Raw genomic sequence first — 23,814 nt, forward strand, 5'->3', positions numbered from 1 at the left:
TGACCTAGAAATGGTCAAATGTGTGAGAACGCCAGTGGTAACCCGCTTTTGACATTCTTGGACAAGAGATAACAAAAATCACATAATATCGTCACTTACTATTTAAATATCCCTACTTTTTTTATACCACGATAGTGACAAAATAAAAAATTACATATATATATATATATATATATATATATATATATATATATATATATATATATATATATATATATATATATATATATAATTAGGCGACCTGGCTTTTTTATACCATGATAATAATCATATCGGCCATTGCAATCCACTGCTGAATATTGACTTCTCCCTATTAGAGGGTTTTGCCAGTAGTTGCCATGTTTAGCAGGTGGTTTGGCAACCGCAGTTAGGTTGAGACTCGACTATTATGTTCTCTTAGTTGCCTCTTAAGATATCCACAGGGAAGGAAGGGCTGACCCATTTCGGGTCCACGCGGCAACTTTTTATATCATGATGGTAGCAAACCAGAGGCAAATTTTGTACATAAGTCCTCTGCTTAGGTACTTCTTTTCCATTCGTATTTCTGCCATGAAACAGTTGTGTTTATATATCTGTGTCTCTGTCTATAATCTGTTTATATATATGTGTGTATTTTAAAGGGTGGGATATGGCATTGAATTTACAGGGTACAGAGACATAACATCTTAGTTCTCAAGAATGGCAACACATGGGGGGTATCATGAGCGACACGGTATACTTTGTTATACCCTCGGTACTCTCTATAAGTGACAGTTAACACTTTTCACCAGGAAGTCAGTCAGCTTGTTTGCCATTCTACGTTGCATAAAAGAAAAACAAACATACCACTTACGGCACGTCTGATAAACGGTTCTCATATCGTATGGACGCCAAGAGTATCACGTGTACATTGCCGACACTTAAGAAAACTTCTTGCACTACTCACCCTATCTTTTTTATTCTTTTGTATTTTTTTTTACTTATATTTTTTAATGGATGATAATGGAATGACAATTCCTCCTGCCGTGTGCCCTGCATAGATTGGACCACCCATCCTTTTTGATAACATCCCCAAGCCCAACCACGGTTGGCAATCCGCCTCCGAAACGTGGCATCTACTAGCAAAACTCCCTTTATGGGGAAGGCAGTGGACAGGCTGATATGATGCGGACAATGTTGCGATTGAGAATTAGTTCTACATTAGACCTAAGTTGATTTGTAACAGGATCGTGTACAATAAATCTTCAATATTGACACTGCTCATCAAATAAACGTGAATGATGGACAGTCGTGACATCTCCATAAAATGTATAGGCGTATTGAATAATGATAAGTGTTTATGAATCGTGATACAAAGTGCAAGCTTATAAAGTCTTGGTTGCATCTTTGTATGCATTACCTGAGGGACGAAAGAATAAAGTTCTACCTCTCCTTCACTCGTGGTTCTGCAGTGAATTTAACATGTTTGCATGGTGTGTTTGAAGGGTGAAATATGACAGTGAAAGTACGGTAACATAAAACCTTAAGACTTAGGAATGGCAATGCATGATTGTTACAATCTGGGTTGTCCATGGTGCTGTTCATTCTTTAAGCGATGGATACTACTTCCATTATGTAGACCGTTAGCTTATTTGCCATTTTAAGTTGTATAAAAAATCCAGTATTTCCTTAAAGATAGATTTCACCAGACCAATGTAATTATGGATTCTTCATAATTTTTCTCAGATGTCTATTTTCCATGCATTTAATTTATTTTTTTAAAAGGTCCTATTTAGATTAAATATCTGAATTTATCTTATTTATTTATGGATTTTATTTAATTACCATCCATATACCTATACAAAAATTTAAGAATGTCACAAATTTAATATGTGACTATTACAGGAGATATTTATACTATTTTACTGTATGTCCAGAGAAATCGAAATAAAAATGCAAGGTTACCATTACTAGTTTACTGGTCGGTTACACTGTCTGACATTTTATATTTAGTTACCTCCAATAGTGTATTATTTGTAACTTGATACCCTCCAATACTACAACTATTCTTTGCAAAAAGAATCGTAAAAATCGGTTCAGGATCATGTAATAGCCACAAAAAAGAGTCAAAGCCAAAATAAACAAATCATGAGTACATAATATGTACTGTGCAGTTATCGAACCCACAGTATGTTAAACTGCCACACCATTAAGATTGTGGTGATAAAATAATGGAAGGTTCTACATTTTAAAACGATTCATAAACAAACAGAGGCACAAAGGATATGTAGGCACGCGAATATCAAATATACATTAGTCCGTCTGTCTGTACAAACATAAATAACCGCGGATGTGTTAACATTCCGCAAATTTCCTTTGTCTGCTTGCCTGTTATCAAACAAAACATTATTTTGTTAGTCTTTACGGTAGGATGAGAATTTTAAGTAAGAGGTATAATCAAGTGAGTTTAGTCACTTTGAAATATTACATGGTTTTTTATGCAACTTAGAATGACATATCAATTGACGGCTTACCTAATAAAAATAATAAAACCACCTGATGAAAGTAGTAATGCTCGCCTATAGACATGAACAGAAATGTACTGCGACACGCATTATACGTCATGCTACTAAGCCCTGTAATGCGGTGGGGGGGGGAGGGATTGTCAGTAATGCAGCCTACCAGTCCCAATGCTAGCAATATATTCTGTTAAATCGACCTTCACGTGGTTTCCCCTGGAAACCATCGTGCTGAATTTTAGATGGGCTATCATCATGATGGGCTAACTAACCTGCTTTCATTGTTACCTATCATCACCTATCATCCTTCACTGGTGACCTGCCAGCGTATACCGATAGCGCGAACTATTTATTGTCATATCCCACTATCTACGCTATCGATATACGCTGGCGGGGCACCAGTGAAGGTGACGATAAAACAGGTCAATTGGTCCGTCGTGACGAATTCATTAATAATTAACCACGATGGTTTCCAGTGGGAACCGCGTGGAGTTCGACCGGTAGGGTATTTTGCTAGCAATGGGGCCTCTTAGGCCTCATTACTAACAATCCCTTTTCCCCCAACTATTTCTATTCTAGATATAGTTACATAGAGACTGAGTATGGGAGTATTAACAAAGGGCGTAGTAATCAATTCTATAGATATATATGTTTTTAGTAATGAGGATTATTAGCCCATTGTTAGCAATATACCCTGTCAGGTCGACCTCCTCGTGGTTCTCCCTGGAAATCATCGTGGTTGATTTATTGTTAGATTCGTCACGGTGGGCTGACTTGCTTCATCCTCACCTATCATCAGTGTAAACCAATAGCGCAGGCGGAGTTACCATTCCATTATTATCCATTAAAAAAAAACCTAAGCATATCTTCAAAGTCGACAAAACACTCAAATACAACTCTAGTGTTACAGGTGTCCATAGTCCACATAATGGTTTACAATAAGGCAGATTATTTGAATATAACCATTCAGCTTACATTTTATTAATTAAAAAAAACTAATCATTAACCATAACTGTACTTAAACTAAGTATGTATTTAACTAGAGGGAGACTTTGTACAAAAGTCGATTGCTTGGGTACCTCTGTCCCATTCGTGTTTCTACCGTGAAGCAGTTGTGTTTGCATAGCTGTGTTTCGGTTTGACGGGTGGGATATGGCGTGAAATTACTGGGTACGGAGGAATAACACCTGAGTCCTCAGGAATGGCAACGCATGGGGGGTATAATGGACGAAATAGTATACCTACTCGGTAATGTCCATGGTATTGCCCATATCTATAGGCGACGGTTACCACTTTCCATCAGGTGGGCCGTCAGCTTGTTTGCCATTCTAAATTGTATAAAAAAAAATTAATGACCGCGATGACGGAATATCTTGAACTTTCGGAATATCTTGAAATTACAATGACTCCTTTACATTAAGCGATACAATATTATCTGCTACAGGGGCTATCGGCTTATACTCGTAAAGTGTATGTAACACAACAACACAAAGATCAAAAGGCGGTGACTCACAGACAGACAGAAACCCCTTTGTATATAAAAGTGTTACAGGCATATGCGAAAAAGATACGAGCGTATTGTGGTATCAGATAGCGAGATATTTAAATGAAAGTAACTCTTGTTTTCGCCCAAAACGTGTGGGTGATTTTATGTTTTTGCTATACGATTAATTGTTATATAATTGAGTCATTGAAAATATTTTAAATTTTTTATTGCATTTAATATTTAATAAATATTGTATTTATTTATTTATAGGATCACCATAAAATACAGGGAAACATTATAATACAATACACTAGTGGTTTTTTTAATGAATTTCAATGGTATGGTAACCCCGCCTGCGCTAACGGTATACACTGGCGGGGCACCAGTGATATATTAGGTGACAGTGGAAAGGGAGGTCAGTTAGCCTATTGTGATGAATTCGTCAAAAACGATAGTTTCCAGGGGGAACCGCGTGGAGGTCGACCTGTTAGGAGGGTATATTGCTAGTAATGGGCCTGTTAGGTCTTATTACTAATAATCCCTTTCCCCCCACACTAGTGGGCTAACTGTTCTTACATTTAGAGGCAACCACAGCATGCTTTGTGTATGAGAAACATCGAAATAGAAATAAATTATTAAATGTTATATTAAAATATTATTATTTCTACCGTGAAAAAGTTGTGTTTGCATGGCTGTGTTTCGGTTTGAAGGGATATAGCAGTGAATTTACAGGGTACAGAGGAATAACATCTGAATTCTCAGGAATTGCAACGCATGAGGGGTATCATGGGCGAAACAGTATACTCTGTAATGTCCATGGTACTGCTCATGTCTATAGGCGACGGTTACCACTTTCCATCAGGTGGGCCGTCAGCTTGTTTGCCATTCTAAGTCGTATAAAAAAATATAATTAATTTAATATACTTTATATCCTGAGGAAATAAAAACATCGCTACAAAGAGCATCTTTGAATTCTTTTCACTAATAGGAATTAGCAGCGAACTTTAAAAAAAGGGCGAGCACGAACGATCATGGAGTGGTCGCAATGTCACAGGTTTTTCTGCCTGAAAAGACCCGCATGTTAATTGTAATAATAATAATATGATACTAGTTTTAACCTTGACTTTGTCCGTGTAACCGAAATATATTGATCTTAACTGACTGACATAAAAGCAGATTCTTCGCCATCCCAAATATTTATTTTCATTAGTACAAATATGTGTACATGGCGGACTTAATGCTAAAAGCATTCTCTCCCAGTCAACCATAGGGAAGTGTCAGAATACTCGAATGCGGTACTACTAATTATTGATATACATACATACTAAAATTACATATATAAACGAATAAATATATATGAATAACAAATATACTTACACATATATGATATATACTATATTATACACGAATTTGGGAATAATATAAAGCACTTACTGCTCGGATAAAGATAAAAAGTGACAGTGAACGCTTTTTTTGAAAGACGGTTTAGTCGGTAGTCTCTTAATGGCATCAAGAAGCGCGTTCCAGAGTCGTGAAGAATGTAGGAGAAAAGAGTTTGAAGCGTAACCAGTACGGTGAGAGGGGAAAGATAATTGGAGAGTATTATTGGAACGAAGGTTACGTTCGTACGTATTAAATATTACGTGCATACCAAATTTACTGACAAGTGGTAAAGCTGTTGTGTCGCTAAGACATAATGAATAGGGATAGGTAATATATGTCTATGTACTTTAGTTACAATATCTTATATACTGGTCCAATAATGAATATGTTAAAAGTATGTTATCCAAAAAATAATATTGGATAACAAACTTAACATATTCGAAAATAGATTACCGACCGATATGGGCGATATCGAAATGACCTTATTTCCATCATTAATGCCCAAAGGAATCCAATATATAGATATCGCATCGGTATCCTTATCACCCATGCCTAGTAATAAACTTTTAAACATTTATAACACTACCTGTGATCCGCGGTTTCACCCGCGTATAAATAAAACCTTTTATTAATATTATATATGTGAAAAATATGAGTTTTTTGTTTGTTATGTTTCTTTGAGAGGTATTAACTGCTGAAACAATCATTATAAAATTTCGTATGGAATGAAAAAGGACACGGGCTTTTTCCCGATCACTCAGACGAAGTCGCGGATAAAGCCTAGTATATTATAATTATAAATTTTCTCTGCAATAGTTTACAACTTCCCATGTGTTATGCAAATATCATTTTATACATCCTATAGTCCTACCACACCATGGAACAAAGCCTGTTATCGTCGCGTGACTCATAATGTAAACATTCGATGCGTTTTATGCCAGGGCTACTTAGTCATCAGAGATAAACGCTGAGCTGATGAAATGCTACTGAGGAGGTATTTGCATACATGTACAGGCGCCTAGTAGGTGGTGCATAGCGATAAGTCAGAAATAAATCTTATTTACTCAATATAATATTGATCAATACCTTATATTTTTTATCAATATTTTGTTTTTTGAAGTCAGTTTGTAAATCACATCCATACGTAATGTGTCATTGGGGTATAGGATACATATGTTATATATATATATATATATATATATATATATATATATATATATATATATATATATATATATATATATATATATATATATATATATATATATATATATATATATATGGGATATAGGGATTTTTAACCGGCTTCATAAAATGGAGAGGTTCTTAAATTATTGGTTATGGTTTTCAAATGCTTTATATTTGTATAACTCCATCCATTTATAAATCGACCCGGAAAATTCTTTTTTATCTGAAAGGATTTATTGTTAGATTTGTACCATATAACTGTTTATTTACAACACATTTAAATTTTATAATGCATAATTACATTTCTGTTATGCCAAACGTTTACTGGGAGAGAATGCTATATATGCTATAGCTTTGAATCCGCCTTTTGTACTATTTTTTGTAATGTGGTTATTAAAGAATAAATAAATAAAAAGAAATTTGATCAAAATCGATTCACTCACTTTTGCTTTTAAGTCAATATCATTTTTCCGTGATTGCAGTTAGTTTTATTTTTGTAGAATGCAAATTTATATTATAAACTTTTTAACCGTTCAGTGATGTTGATCGTACTAAAACTACAGTATTATTATTCATTTACCACTAGTATGACATAATCGGTTAAGTTCGGTTCACGGTGGGCGGAAAATTTTGTTTATGGCCGTCGCCTGTGCGTGGCGCCATATGAGGTTGTATATCCCGAGATGACACCCGCCCACGTGTGGGTCATTGTGGAGTTCTTCGTCATCTATACACGATATCGTCATACTTTTTTTTTTAAATTTTACTACAAAGGTTTTTTTTTTTATACGACTTAGAATGACAAACAACCTGACGGCCCACCTGATGGAAAGTGCTAACCGTCGCCTATAGACATGAGCAGTACCATGGACATAACAGAGTATACTGTTTCGCCCATGATACCCCCCATACGTTGCCATTCCTGAGGACTCAGGTGTTATTCCTCTGTACCCAGTAAATTCACGCCATATCCCAACCTTTAAATCGAAACACAACCATGCAAACACAGCTGCTTCACGATTGAAACACGAATGGAACAGAGGTACCCAAGCAATCGACTTTTATACAAAGTCTCCCTCTGGGTTTCTGAATGCTAATGTAATATAACATAATTTCTGTAACTCTGTATTTTTGTGATAATAAATTAAAAAAAAGTACAATCTGTCTCTAAACAGTCACTATAGTCTATGGACACCTGCAACACTAGGGATGTCACTTGTACATTGTCGACCCTGAAGTAACTTGTAAGCAGTGGCAAGCTAAACTCGTGAGAGGTACGGGACAGCAAAGCTGAACGAGCTTGTTTAGGTAGTTTATATAATTTTACAAACTCATTTCAATTCACATTTATTTACAAATACAAACAGCCTTATTTTGTTTAAAACGTGCTATAAAGGATGGTACATAATATTTAAATATTGTTCACACTTTTCACCAGAATCTGGAATACAAAATTTATTTAATTGTGCTACCTACTATGCTATTTATTGCTATGTGTTATTTGTAAGTGTATTTAGTTAAAATCTTAAAAATATATAAAATACATAGAATATGGGTGAGGAAAATGGAGTTGTTTGATGCGAGCCTTCCGTTATTACCACTGATAAAAAGCTTCACTTTTTACTAGTTATTTCCCGCGGCGTTGCTCATGTGTACATAAAGGATCAGTATATAAGTGTGCACTAAATTTAGGACATAACTTACCGGTGTACAAAATTTAATTTAAATCACTTTAGTAATATTTGCATGAAAGAGTAACAAACATCCATTCATTCATATATTCATCCAATTTTTCAGACTTTCGCGTTTATAGTATTAACTAGCGCTCCAACCCGGTTTCACACGGGTAGATAGAATTTTCGAAAATATAATAATATACAAGTATAGCATATGTTACTCGCTGATCGCGTTCTGTCCGTGCAAAGTCGGGCCGGAACGCTAGTTTAAAATAAATTAAAAGATTACTCTAATGGGAATTGAATTCAGTACAATCGAACCTTGAACTCGGCCTACTATACCGACGTGGAGTTATTTATATGGCAAGTGTATTATAAATTTTACGGTAATAGTGCATTGACCACCGAATACTGTTTTAGAACTAAACAGTTTTATTTTTAGAAGACAAATTTAGAATTTTCTACCATTTGCATTGAAGCAATTTTGTTTTTTTCTTAACAAAAAAACAATTACATTAGTTATATTAATAAACTACTACTACTAGTGTTATTTAATTCATTATAATTGTTACTTCATTTTCTCGCACTGTATAACTATGTTAAAGTGAATGCTGTGAATACCTATAATAGGCGTGTGCATTAATATTGTATTGTATTTAATGTTTGTTATACCTATATGTTATAATGCAATATGCTGTTGGTGTTCCTTTAAATAAATAAATAAATACATACATGATGGAGAAAGTACAGGTTACTTTTATTCGGATTAGTAAACATATCCCGGTTATACGAAGGAAGTCGCAGGTCAAAACTAGTAGGATTATAAATATAAAAGGATTTGAACTCAAAAAATCCCATAGGTCGTTGAACAATTGATGTGAGTATTTGAGTAACATACTTTGTCGCCTCAGATCGTCCAGACGTCTAATCTTTCGCGTATCTAATTGGAAATTATTCTTAGAAATTAATTAATCACCAACCGCATGTAACATATCTTTAAAAGGGGGCCAGAAGGTGATTGCAACAGCATATTAATGTTTGTTAGTAATCATATCCAGTGAGATGAGTCAGCGGACTCCTGTCGAGGAGCATTTGTGATGCGTTTGTTCTTCATATTGGAAGCTTCAATCTTATAAACATTGCCTTATTGCTTAGTAAAATAATTTAACATTTTATCCCACAAAGGAAACAACGTACATAGACCGCAAAGGTGCCACGTAGTTGGACTACGTAATTACATGGACTTTATGTAGTTTTATGTTCATCGACAAAAAAGCATTTTAAGTTAGGGATTGTGTAAATGACAGGTAAATAGTGACTTGTGACAGCTTAATAATTGATACTTATATTTAAAAAATTATACAGGTTTTTTTTTTAATTAATAACAACAACATAAAATTCACTTTAACTAAATTTATTTAATTTTATAAAAGGTATAAAAAATTAATAAATATATATAATAATATTATAATATATAATATATATAATAATAATATTAATATTAATTAAATAATATTATTATATATAATATATATAATAATAATATTTATTTATTTATTTAAGAGTGGCAACATTAGTTACTATCATATTTTAGTAAAGTGTAAAAACAACTTTACTGCAATAAAGAGAATAAATAAAAATAAAGATAATCAGCAAAGAATAATATATTTTATCTAATAATCAACAATTATATCGTCATAGTCGTAGAATACTGACGGATCTTTATATGTAATCTTTGTCAGATCCGTCAGTATTCTACGACTATGACGATTTATGAACATCTAGTTACCATAGCAACCTAAACACAGATGTAAAACTACACTGAATTAAGATCACTAGACGTGCCACATACTGGAAGTGTTTCTATAACAATAAACATTGCACTGATAAGTATGGGTCATCACCGCATGTGTAAAGGAAAAGTAATAGGTAATATTACGAATACCAATGTGATGATATCTATAGATATCAAATTTGACAATAATGCTACTTTGTGCTACCTGTTCAGATAAGTCTTGATAATCGCATTTAATTTATCAGATTTATTTCATTGAAACTTAAAATATGTTAATATTATAATATTAAATTATCTAATTCGAAATAATACCGACTTTTTAATTTGCTATCATTTATCTAGATTGTGTTCCACAAAAATTAAAAACGATTGCAATTGTGTCAATACAAGGTATTTCTATTTTAAAACTAAACTACTGAATCGAATTTACTGAAAGAATTTTCAAAATTGATTTACAACTGATGGAGTTATGAGGTTACAAACATAAAAAAATATAACCGAATTGAAAACCTCTTTTTTGAAGTCGGTTGAAAATACGATAATACATTTATTACTAATCCACATATTATAGTAATGCTGTCATTTGAGGAGTATTTTTTTATTATTATTATGTTGGTGTTCTATAGTATTTTTTTTATATAAGTTTAAAAAAACTTATTCAATATTTTTTCTCAAATATATTATTGTGAAAAAAATATTGAATTAATCTTTTGATATCTTAAATAAAATATTATGTATTATACAATATCTATATATGGTTGGGAGAGAATGCTTTTAGCATTAAATCCGCCTTGTACACATACATGTACTAATGAATAAATAAATAAATAATAATAAATAAATAACATTTGAATTGAAATATCTGTATAAAATTTATTGTACACTCTTTATTAAACCAATCACCAATTGTTATAAATTTGTCTTTTTCATCGCTTTTCTTTGGATTTGGAGCAGCACTGGAAATATGTTAAGGTTTGTACTATACACGGCAATTTTATTAATTTAATTCCCTTTTTTTACTTTCGTCCTTCATTCATTCTTTCATTCATGGAGTATTTTTTTTTAATCACACTCGATATCAATCTATTGTTATAAGTTTACGAATTCAGAATGAGTACCACTAGTTGGCGCCACCGACGCTAAAACTGTATGAGAAATGTTTAGCAATTTATTTTAATTTTTAGGAAATAACTTTCAGATTGTCACAATCTGAAAGTTATTTCCTTAGATTATATAGATCCATATCGAGCCTCAAAAACGGGTCTAATTTTTGTCAGCCCATTGTCAAATTAGCTGACTAACTGAATATCTTGACTATTATTTAATAAATAAAATGAGTGTTTATTCATTAAAGGGATGCAGAATTTACAAAACAAAATAAATATAGAAGTTGTAAAGGAATCACTTATAACTATTTTTCACGCAAAATTGTATGAAATTGTTGACCCGTTTTTCTCGAAGCATTTCTGTGGAGACACTCATATATATAATCTAATGTTATTTCATATAAATGAAGAGTAGGTACTATCCAATCTATGTTAATAGGATACATTTACATTTTATTACATTTTGTTTATAAATATCTCGGCTCAAATTCTTAAATTTGAAGTTTACTGTATGTGCTTCTGTTAGTTTCTTTTCAGTATTGATGTCATATTCATGAAATTCATCTTTGCATATTCATCAATATTACATTCCTTCTAAATGATGGACTTTTGGAATCTTTCCTTAGCAGATCATAGTCATAGCATGTTTATCATTTCCGATCTTCTCTTCTATTCTATCTTGCTTCAAATAGGATGTTACATACTTATATATACACCAAACATAGTGACTAGTGTCAGGACCATGAATTCATAGGAAAATATTACATAAACGTAACTTGTCTCCTAAATTCAAAAACGAACCCAGCTTAGGAATTTTTGACACCAGAGGCGTCCAACATCACACAATAAAAATGAATAAAAATGTAAACAAAGGAATAATTGACCAGATCATAAAACAGTAGATTGTTTTATTAAATATTTCAATCCGTTACTAATTTCATTTAGAAAGTATTTTTGTGTCAATTTCAACAAAACTTGGTTACATTTTCATAAAGAATTATCAAAACAGACTATATTTAGTAGTAGTATGTAACAAAACATTTCATTATGAAAAAGTATCGGTGATGTTTACTAGATTAACTTCGATCCCCAAAGTTATATACTGTTATTGAATTATATACTTTTATCCTTATATCACAGTTTATCTAGAGCCCAAAGTTTGAGATCTTCTTGACATTGTTAGTAATGTTGGCGGATTCTTACCCAGGTGTTATTGTATTTTCTCCCCACGCTGCTCGGACAGACTTATACGAGGTTGCACGTCTGTGAGATCGTGAACAACCAGCCGTGTTGTCCACCGCAACAAGTAAGTTTTGATGTGGAATAAACCAGACCTAGAAATCGTCATAGTCGTAGAATACTGACGGATCTTTATATGTAATCTTTGTCAGATCCGTCAGTATTCTACGTCTATGACGAAATAATGACATTTATCTGCAATCCAGAAATACTCGGAAATCAGTTTTGGTATTTTCGAAAATTTTGCAAAAGTTGCAAAAATCGCAACCTATTTATGACTTGAGAAGTCTTAAGAAGAGTTTATGCTTCGTAACAAAAAAGAAAATGGCAATTTCAATAAACGACTGAATATTTTTGTTATATTAAATCTATAATAAAATTATGATATGATATTGTAAATGAACGTTTGTTGTAAAAAATCTTTAATGTAATCCTCAATGTTCAATTAATTTTATACACTTGCAATATTATTAATAAATATTTATAAAATCATTTAACATACACATATTTCGAAAATCTTATCATGATTCTACAAATAGACATTGCTTCGGAAGAAACAAGATTATGGTTTAAAAAAAAAAATAGTAGTTTCAATCGTCACAAAAATAAAATAGAACCAACACGAAACTAATAACTACCAAAACGTTCTTGTGTCAAAAGTTTTCTCGAATATCATTTAGAATTCCGAGTGACGTGATAAATTATGCATAGAAATCATTAATTTAATCATTTAGATATACCATTTTCTCTGTAAATAATCTGTAAAGTAATAAATTTTTTATTTTTATCGTCGATAACAAATACGTTATATTAATAATAATGAATAATAATACTATCGTAAGGTACTGGTTTATTCTACGTTCTGTCAGTTGTCGTTATTGGCTTATACTCGTATTTCTGCAAACAAGAATCCACAGACTGGAATTTGTTTTAGTTTCTCATTAATTCGCTTGAAGAAATTTTCTTTGCATTTTTTTTTAGTTTTCTACTTTATTCTTTTTGTTGATTGATTTTTTTTTTATATTTGCGCCTTCCTTAGGTATATTTTTTTATTTTGTTTCTATCAAGGAAACAATTTTCATAGAGTCGTTGATGTGTCGGAAATTCTAATGATTTTTTATTCGTTTATTTAATTCGATTTGCTATGGCTTTAACAGTAATGGCTTCGTTTTACTCATCGATTTATGTTTTATTACTTTTTGCTTCGTTTTTCTTTGTTTTGTAATTGTAGTCATTTAATATTTTAAATTTTTTGTAATTATGCGATTTTATGATAAAATAAGTAATATCTCTGAATCATGATGCAATACGTGTATTGATTCTATTTTAATTTTCTATAATACTATCTGTTAAGTCCAGGTTTGTAGATATAATGGTGGAATTGAAATGATCAGCGTATCAAATATAAACGAATTTCATACTTTCCAGTAATAAATCTGACCATATCCCCTAAAAAATATGCATCGAAAAATACAGAATGCTCTCTTATAAGAATGTTAATCATTCATTTTTGTGTAATTAGATACCTTTGGTCCGCAATGGTTAGATACTAATAGTTTTTTTTTTAATACTTAAAACGACAACGAAATATGCTGACTGTCCACCTATTGAAAAGTGGTAATCGTTGCCTAGACGTGAACAACTACGTACATCACAGAATGCGTTTCCATTCCTGAGGACTATGGTATTATGCCTCTGTACCCAGTAATTTCATTAATTATTTCGATTATTACTGACAATCAGAGTATATATAAATTAACGAAATGGTCATATTTTGTTAGAAATCGCCTTTAAAAACATTTCTAACAAAATATCTTCAGTCAGTTGTTATTTTAGCACGGAATAATATTTTTTCTTTATTTTATTACATTTTGATTTAGCGGACATGTATGAGCAAAATAGAACATAGCAGATAGGAATTAGCAGCTGAACTTTAAAAAAAGAGGCGGATATAAAAGAAATATAAAAGGAAAGGACGCAGTGTCACAGGCTTTTATGGCTAAAAAACCCTTTCAATAATAATAATATATCATAGTTATTGAATTGTAAGACCGTTGAAGTGTAAAATATTTTATTGGAGTATTAATGTGCTAATATTGTGCGCAGGTGAACCGACTTGTGAACGACCTTTTCGAAGACCTTCGTGATGGACTCAGTCTCATCTCCCTGCTGGAGGTGCTTTCTGGCGAACACCTCGTAAGTATTACTTTTTTTTTAATTAATTTTTTTTTATACAACGTAGAATGGCAAACAATCTGACGGCCCACCTGATGGAAAGTAGTAACCGTCGCCTATAGACATGAGCAGTACCATGGACATAACAGAGTGTACTGTTTCGCCCATGATACCCCATGATACCCATGATACATGATACAGGTGTACCTCCTCTGTACATATATTATATATTATTATATAAGGGGAAATATTAGATTTGTTTATAATAAATGAACTCAAGTACTCAACACATTTTAAAAATATTTTTACCTATAAAAGCTTATATTATCAGCGAATAACATAAGTTGTATTTTATTTAAAAAAAAAAAGAAATAGAATTCCGGTACCTGAGCGAAGCCTCGATGATCGATATTTTCCACCCGACTAAATCTCCAATCATCCAGACTTGAACCGCGATCTTCGACATTACGACGTTTTGTTGACAAAAACATAAATCATGGTCAGGCCTTATAAATTAATCATAACGTTGGAAAATTAATTAATTAATTAAATGAATTTAAACAACACATAAATTGTAACTTATTGCCGAATATTCTATGTTATTCAAAATATTTGTGGTGACCTTTTGATGGACATTTTGGCATTAATGATTGAGGAAACGTGTATATTATTTATCGACTTGTAACATTATATCATAACAATTATTCTCGTGGTTATAGATATCTTTTTATCCGACTTAAAAAAAGTAGGAAGTACTTAATTGGGCTGTATTTTTTGTGTATACTCGTATATGTTAAATTAAGGTTAAACTATATCTCTATCAATGCAGAATCGATATTGATGATACTTTTTGTTTAATGCTTCTTTTTGAATCGATGCGAACTTGTCAACTTGTTGCAGATTAAATATACAGGGTTTTTTTTTATACAATTTAAAATGGGAAACAAGCTGACGGCCCACCTAATGGAAAGTGGTAACCGTCGCCTATAGACATTAGCCGTACCATGCACATAACAGAATATACTGTTTCGCCCATGATACCCCCCATGCGTTGCCATTCGTGAGGACTCGAATGTTATTCCTCTGTACCCTGTAAATTCACGCCATATCCCACCCTTCAAACCAAAACACAGCCATGCAAACATAACAGCAGTATATTAATAGCAATGGAAATTAAAATCCCCATAACTACCAATCCTCTCCCCAATAATTAACGAAACATTTATTTCTTAGTGTTTACCCCTAACTTAGAATTTTTTTTAACTATTAGAGTATTATGACCACTGTCTTTCAAATTTATAAATTAGTTAAAAATACTAAACAGTTAAATAACTAAAATAAATAAAAAAAAAACTGAAATAGTTCTTTTTTTATACCACGAAGGTGGCAAACTAGCACTCACCCCAACTGATGGTAAACGGTCACTGTAGCCTATGGACTACACTACTACAACATTAAGGGTGTCATGTGCGCGTTACCGACCCTGAAGAAATCTTAATACACCATTTTTGAAGAACCTCGTTCTGTAGTCTCTAGGGAAAACCTCTGCAGGGAGCTCATTCCATAGCCCGAGGTTAATAAGAGGTTTAATGTTTTTTCATAAAAACGTCCAATAAAATAAGAAAGTCAGTGTATTGTTATTTGCGCAATTTGATAATAATTGGATAAGCCGTTATGGCGCCAAGAGGTAAGAAACAAACATACTATTACATTTAGAATACTAGTAAGGATTTAAACCCATTTAATCCAGTTCAATCGTGCTGATACGAGATAGGTGCGGCGTCGCCGGAAATGAACCTAAATACCGCGCCCTGAGTATTTGGGTCAACATAGGTCAAAGATGCCGTATAGGGGGTAGGTCTTTTGTAACGGCTCGAATACATGAAAGGATTAATAGGTAAAGTTCGTTAATTAAGTAATTTGTTCAATGGAAAGCAGCTTATGGGGAATTTCAATATCTACAGAGTGAGATCGAAACATAGAAAGTACAGTATGGGGTTTTTCAAAAAGAGTGTATTAAAGTTTCTTCAGGATCGCCAACACGCACGTGACAACCCTAGAGTTGCAGGCGTTCATAATAGTTGGACATATAGTATCGAGTTTTTATAGTTATTGATATTTTCTTCAATATTGTAGTACATATTTTTGTTCTATCACCAATAGTTTCCGCAGCGCACGCGACGAAAGATATTTTATAGCATTTTTTTTACACCTTAAGTTACGTTACTAAAGTTTTAGTAAAGATCCCTAATGTTTTCTAGCAATAAATATAGTCTATGTTACTCAGGGTGAATGTAGCTTTCTAATGGTGAAGGAATTTTTGAAATCGGCAAAGTAGTTTTTGAGTTCATTTATTACAAACATATATATACACACAAAAATACAAATCTTTCCTCTTTATAATATTAGTGTAGACAAACAAACAAAAAAAAAACAAATCTTTCCTTTTCATAATATTATTTTAATAATATTTATATAGAATGATGAACAAGCAGATGGCTCGCCTGATGGAAAATTGTAACCTTCGTCTATAGGCGGGAACAGCAACGTGGGCATCACAAAACATATCCATTTAATCTCATGTATTGCTCACCGATTTCAATGATTCTTTTTGTGACCAACACGGTTTACCTCATGTACTCCTAAACAGATTTCATCGCTAGCGAGGTCTGGTTTTTTTAAGAAAAATTCTAAAACGATCTTTCGTATCTTTTTTAAATTGTGAAAAATATTATGTATGTATGTCTTTATGTCATAATCTTGCTGATAACGATGACTTTTATTTTTTCCTGACATGATGAAAAGTGATTTATTATTAATTCTTGCTGCGTAACCCATTACTTGCTAAATAATGAGGTGTACTCTATTTATATTCACATAGTTAATATTGAAATTATAAACTGCACGTTTATGGTAATCTGTAACCACATAGCGCCCGCCCATTGAATAAATAACAAGAAAGTTTTGCTTAGCAAAAAAACCTTAAACTGAACTATTATATTAATTACATTTGCTTTTAACAACCATCAGGTGAGCCGTATGCTTTATTGCCAATTAATTGTAATTAATTATAATATTATATATATATATATATATATATATATATATATATATATATATATATATCATGTCTATCGGCGACTGTTACCACTTTCCATCAGGTGGGCCGTCAGCTTGTTTGCCATTCTAAGTTCTGTGTTGTTGATTTTTCGATCGCGTAAATTTAAAACCACAAGAAGCATACTTTATAGTTTAGAAAATGTCATTTTACCTCGTTATACAGAGGTTTTTGATGCAAACAACGTGTAAAATTATTAATGAATTACAAGTCTTTGGTTTTTTTTTAATGGGTGATAATGGAATGGTAGCCCCGCTTGTGTTATCAATATGCGCTGGCAGGGCAATGAGGGATTATAGGTTAGAATGAAAGAAGGTCAGGTTTGATAGATGGATAGATACTTTTTATAATATTTTGATCTCTTTGGGCACATTTATCCCCTTGTCGTCCATATAATGGGGATGAAATTCACACGGAGTCTTTTTATTCCACGAGACCAATCAAAGCCCCTACTAAACATTACCTTAATTCTATTTCCAGCCGCGGGAACGAGGTCGTATGCGCTTCCACATGCTGCAGAATGTCCAGATGGCATTGGACTTCCTCCGGTACAAGAAGATCAAGCTGGTCAACATCAGAGCGGAGGACATCGTCGACGGCAACCCCAAGCTGACCCTCGGGCTTATATGGACCATCATCTTGCACTTCCAGGTCAGTGGGCACATTATTCCCCTTCCCTGCTTTATGCTGCGATTGAAAGAAAGAAATTTTTTATTGCCATCATTATAAAATAATATTATATTTATTAAAAATAAAAAAAACTTCACGTTTGTTGTTGCCAGCGTAGCCGCTACTCAGCATGCGTTGCAGCAAATTATGCGTTGCAGCATCGCTGATATTCTGTAGTAACCATATTGATATTTTTTTTTATATTTACTTTGGTAAATGTTCTTTAAATTGTGAACTGGGTCGTTGAGCTCTCAAAGATGTAGTCCTGTCAAACGCATGAAGTTGAAATAGTCGATGTTTTTTGAAATTTTCCAATTTTCTGTATAACGTTCTTAATTTTTCTTTTCATCAGAACCTTCCACAAAGTGTTATATAAAATCTAAAACAACTCGTTTAAGTCTTTGTCAAGTTATATAGGAATACACCTGCAATTCGGATTTACCCCCTTCGTTATAACAGTGTTTAACATTAAAATACTATTTTTATTGACATATTAGTAAAAAAAAAATCCTTCAATATTTTATTAAAAAATAACTGCTTGTAATGGAATTACATTTTCTTGACAGGTATATATAAGTTAACATTGAACCTTGAAATAGGTTCAACTTTAACTTATAAATACCTAATAATAATATTTTAATATTCTACTGTTCTTAAACAACATCGACCTCTCATTGATTTTTTTTTGTAACCTAAGGTCGTCAAAGGTAATTTCAGTCCAATTTTCTGTCTAGATTTTATGATTAGTACTTGAATAGTTTATAAAGAGCAAAGACTAGGGGTGTTTGGACTCTATGAACCCCATGACTTTGTCCTTCAATCAATAGGACAACACTTAGTAACCCAACACTAAGTGCTGTAACTTGACTTGTTTTTTTATTGTTTGGCATAAGTTTACATCTGTTCCTAACAGATCCATGGTATTATTAGTAAAGCGGTTAAGTCTTTGACAAATCTTTGAATTGATTTTATGTTTGTGACCTCATAACTCTGTCAAGTATAAACCGATTTGGAAAATTATTTTTTTTTTATCGCTAAGGATCTTTTCAGATTTGTTCCAGAGCAATTTTACCAAAAGCGTTTCGGTAGTTTAGTTTTTTAATAAAAATAATTGATTTTGCCACCATGGAAATCAGTTTTTTTAAAAATCTTATCTCGTAAATAAATATATTTTATGTAAAAAAAATTATATATTATTAATAAGTTTAGATAGGTAGCAGTCAAACTAGGTCTAAAAATAATTTCTTAATATCTAATGTCTAAATTATTCATCGAACAATGGCTTAGGATATTTAAATTTAAAATATATTAGAGGTAACTGTCCGAGGTTTACCTGTTAAGGATAAAGGTTAGTTACATCTTAAATTAATAATTTTAACTATTTGAAGTTGATTCTTTTTTTTTTTTGTATTTGTTACTTTTATTAGATATAAATAAAAATGACATTTGATCCCGGCATAGAATGAGCCAACGGTTAACTGTCCATTGTTAAGCATAGACCTCTTCCTTATGGTGGGTTTTGTAAGTAGCTGCCACGCTTGGCAGGCGGGTTGATAACTGCAGTTAGACATTGGTGATTTTTTTTAAGATAATATTTATTATTATTATTTGGAACAAAAACATTGGTTACAATATTATTAAAAAACGATGATATCCGCAGAAGTATAAAACTGTGTCGCGAATATCAACGCCCTCCTCCTCATTGCAGGATTCCAAAACAGACCAATTAAAACGTATAACGTAATAGTAGTTAGTTACATCAACGAAGAAAATTTTTTGTATCTATCAACTAACTAACTATAATACTAATAAACTGCAATAATTTAAAAAATTGAAAATTTAAAAGCAGTAGCTTACATGTTAATTTAAAAAAAAATTGTGTGTGTGCGTGTATGTGTGTGTGTGTGTTTAAGAGAGACACTGCTGCCCATCCCTCGACCATGATGTAATTATATATAGTATTGCAGCCAAATTATATAGATATTTCTATTTTTTTTTTTTGATGGGTGAAAATGGTACGGTAACCCCGCCTGCGCTAACGGGATACGCTGGCGAAGCACCAGTGAAGGGTGATAGATGAGAATGAAAACAGGCCAGTTAGCCCGTCATGATGAATTTATCAGGAATTAACCATGATAGTTTCCAGGGGGAACCGCGAGGAGGTCGACCTGGTTGGGTATATTGCTAGCAATGGGATTCTCACTCTCCATAACTAACAATCCCTTTCCCCCCTACATTTTATTATTGACTGGTTTAATCTGATTAGATAGAATACTGATTTTAGTTGTTTCCTTCAGTTGTGAGAATAACAACAGTTTTGTTGCGTCCATAATACCTTATTTGGTCGCATCGTTGAATTTAAAATGTGACAAGAAAGTTCAATAGCAAATACGCGTGTGTCGTCGCCATGACATGGATATCTAGCATTCAGATCACTCAGTATTACGTTATTTGTTTTTGTTACCGCGCACAGTGATATATATAGGGTTGACACAAATTGTTTTATTGTGAAAGTAATGTAAATTGTTTTCGACAGCAATTTCACTTTTATGCAAAATTATATAATATTTTTGTTTAAATCTGAATTATGCAACCATTCGATGATTAAGACGTTCTATTACAAATATAGAATGTGTCCTGGTCACATAGCTCGAAGAACGGACAACCGATCGGCCGAAAGATTCTTGAGTGGCGATCCTCTACGAACCAGTATATACCAAACGCAGAGGGTTCCCTTCCCCTCCTACTAGATAGAGTGACGACCTCAAATGCATTGCAGGGTGTTAGTAGATGCAGTTGGCACAGGATCGTTCCTTATGACGATCTCTGGGGGAGGCCTATGTTCAGCAGTGGACAGATAATGGCTGAAACGGTGATGATGAAGACAACAAATATCATTTGACTCTGTAAACATTTCTCCTGTGTTCACTGCAGCTAGTATTTGAACTACGCAAACACTTATTTAATTACGTCGCAGTAATAACATCCATACTCCACTGTTATTCAAGTGTGAATTTTTTCCACCTATCTCCGCCATGAAGCTTTTAGTAGTATAGCTAGCTACCCCGTGTTTTCTTCTTCTTTTCTTTTATTCCTATTTTATTTTAATATAATTAAAATTGTGTTCCACAAAAAGACCGACTTCATTTATGGCAAAACCAGTTATGATTTTAAATCTAAACTACTGAAACGATTTTGATAAAATTTCTATGTTACCAATCTGTTATATCCTTCGGATAAAAATATCCACGATTTAAAAATGGCGAAGTTATGAGTTAACAAATACAATTAGAAAACTATAACCGAATTGAGAACCTCCTTCTTGAAGTCTATTAAAAATATACAGAAGTCAGTGTTTTGTATTAAAATAAAATAAAAAATCCCTAACTTCAAGTGGGATATTGTTGTATTACTATCTAGATCTTGTAGTACTGTTTTTTTTTTTTTTCATGCATATTTTTATATGTATTCACTAATATTTTACTGAATTATTTACAAATATTTCTCAATCACATAACCGTCAGCGTTCTATCCTAAAATTTTTTTTTAACAATTTTAATATTTACTAATTCGGAGGTGACAACCCTAGAGGCGTTTTCTAGATGCTGCCTATAAACAGCCTTGTACATTTGCCCTTTCCGCTAATAATATACGGAGCGTCATAGTGTTTACGTGATTAATCGACGCATTTAAGGACAGCTTAATCAAGATTGAATGAATCCAACGAGAATTTGCCTACAAAAAATCTACTATTGGATTTAGATACAGAAATTTGCTGAAGTAACATTGTATGTATGATCTAGGCATCCATTGAGAACATATTTAGTATAGTTATTAGGTAGGTACTAGCCTTTACCCGCGACTTTTTTATTATACAACTTAGAATGGCAAGCAAGCTGACGACTCACCTGATGAAAAGTGGTCGCCTATAGACATGAGCAGTACCATGGACATAACAGACTACTGTTTCGTCCATGATACCCCCCATACGTTGCCATTCCTGAGGACTCAGGTGTTATTCCTCTGTACCCAATAAATTCACGCCATATCCCACCCTTCAAACCGAAACACAGCTATGCAAACACAACTGCTTCACGGTTGAAACACGAATGGAATGGACTTCGTCCGATCGATATTGAAATCGTTACTGGATCAATATATAGTTTATTATATTATTATTATATCAGCCTTTAAGTGTCCACTGCTGAACATAAGCCTCTCTCTAGGGGGGTTTTGCCAATAGTTGCTACGCTTGGCAGGCGGATTGGCAATCGCAGTTAGGCTTTGGAGATGTTTTAAAAGGGACGCTGCTGCCAATCCCTCGTCCTCCCTTAGTCGTCTCTGTTTACGACACCCACGAAAAAGGAAGGGGTGGTCTATTCTATGTTGGAACCAGAAGGAAATAATGCATTTTACAGTAACAATTGAGTATTCACGCCCTGGCACTATTTTTCTATATTAAAATTGTTTACCAATCTATACCCTTATAACAATGTGTTGAGAGTTTGATTTTAAAATCAACTATTTTTTAACCGACTTCGAAAAAGGAGGAATTTTGACTGTTTCTTTTTTAGGTATGTCTACCAGTCTTTAGATTCTTTGTAGTTTAAATTATAAATTAAAATTGCACTAAAATCTATTACAAACATAAACTTGAATATTTTCTGTGTGTAATTGATTTGTTATTTGTAATAGATCAACCTAAAAATATTTAAACGATTTCTAAAATTCTTTCACCTATAGAAAGCTACATTATCAGCCAGTAACGTGGAATGGATTTTATTTTCAAAAACAAACGTCCGTGACTGAGCAGGGTCGTTTTTGGGATAAACCCAGAATTAAGATACTTTCAACCGGGTTCAAAAAGAAGGTAGTTCTCAATTCGGTTGTAATTTTTTTTGATGGGTGAAAATGGTATGGTAACCCTGCCTGCGCTAACGGGATATGCTGGCGGAGCACCAGTGAAGGGTGATAGATAAGAATGAAAACAGGCCAGTTAGCCCATCATGATGAATTCATCAGGAATCAACTATGATAGTTTCCAGGGGGAACCGCGAGGAGGTCGACCTGGTTGGGTATATTGCTAACAATGAAATTCTCAGTCTCCATTACTAACAATCCCTTTCCCCCCTATTCGGTTGTATTTATTTATTTATTATCCCCTTGAAACCTAGAGATATAGTGTTACATAGACATGTAAAAGTATTTTTTTTTATGTTTGTTACTTTATAACTCCGTCAGTTATAGGAACTGTGAAACGTTGGAATTATTTTTATCTAAAAGGAAGCAAAAGTACGAGCTAAAAAAAGCTATTAAAGCTTGGTCTTATAGAAATTTTATCAATTGTTAAGTTTTTAAATCAAAATAACTGGTTTTGCTACAATTGATGTCAAGTGTTTTTTTTTTTTTTGGAAAACAATCTTAAAATATCGGTGTCTTTTATAAAAATGTATCCGTGTTATTTAAAATCAATTAGCGGATAAACGTCAATATGAATAAGCA

General features: G+C 32.9%; 1 protein-coding gene across 9 annotated transcripts in view; it reads left to right on the top strand.

Moving 5' to 3' along the window:
• The window catches only part of LOC113511282 (dystonin), a 372,284-nt gene that overhangs the window by 165,823 nt on the left and 182,647 nt on the right, over positions 1-23,814 (top strand). For 5 of the 9 annotated variants that reach the window (XM_052903181.1, XM_052903175.1, XM_052903174.1 and 2 more), the window contains 4 exons: positions 10,960-10,977; positions 12,355-12,417; positions 14,457-14,546; positions 18,124-18,294. In XM_052903181.1, coding sequence (XP_052759141.1) covers positions 10,960-10,977; positions 12,355-12,417; positions 14,457-14,546; positions 18,124-18,294 — 342 coding nt within the window. The remainder of the gene's footprint in view (positions 1-10,959; positions 10,978-12,354; positions 12,418-14,456; positions 14,547-18,123; positions 18,295-23,814) is intronic. The other 4 variants (XM_052903184.1, XM_052903179.1, XM_052903182.1 and 1 more) reach the window with 1 other exon arrangement.

This window comes from Galleria mellonella, unplaced genomic scaffold, assembly GCF_026898425.1.
Source record: "Galleria mellonella isolate WM207_F2 unplaced genomic scaffold, CSIRO_AGI_GalMel_v1 utg133, whole genome shotgun sequence".
NCBI lineage: Eukaryota > Metazoa > Arthropoda > Insecta > Lepidoptera > Pyralidae > Galleria > Galleria mellonella.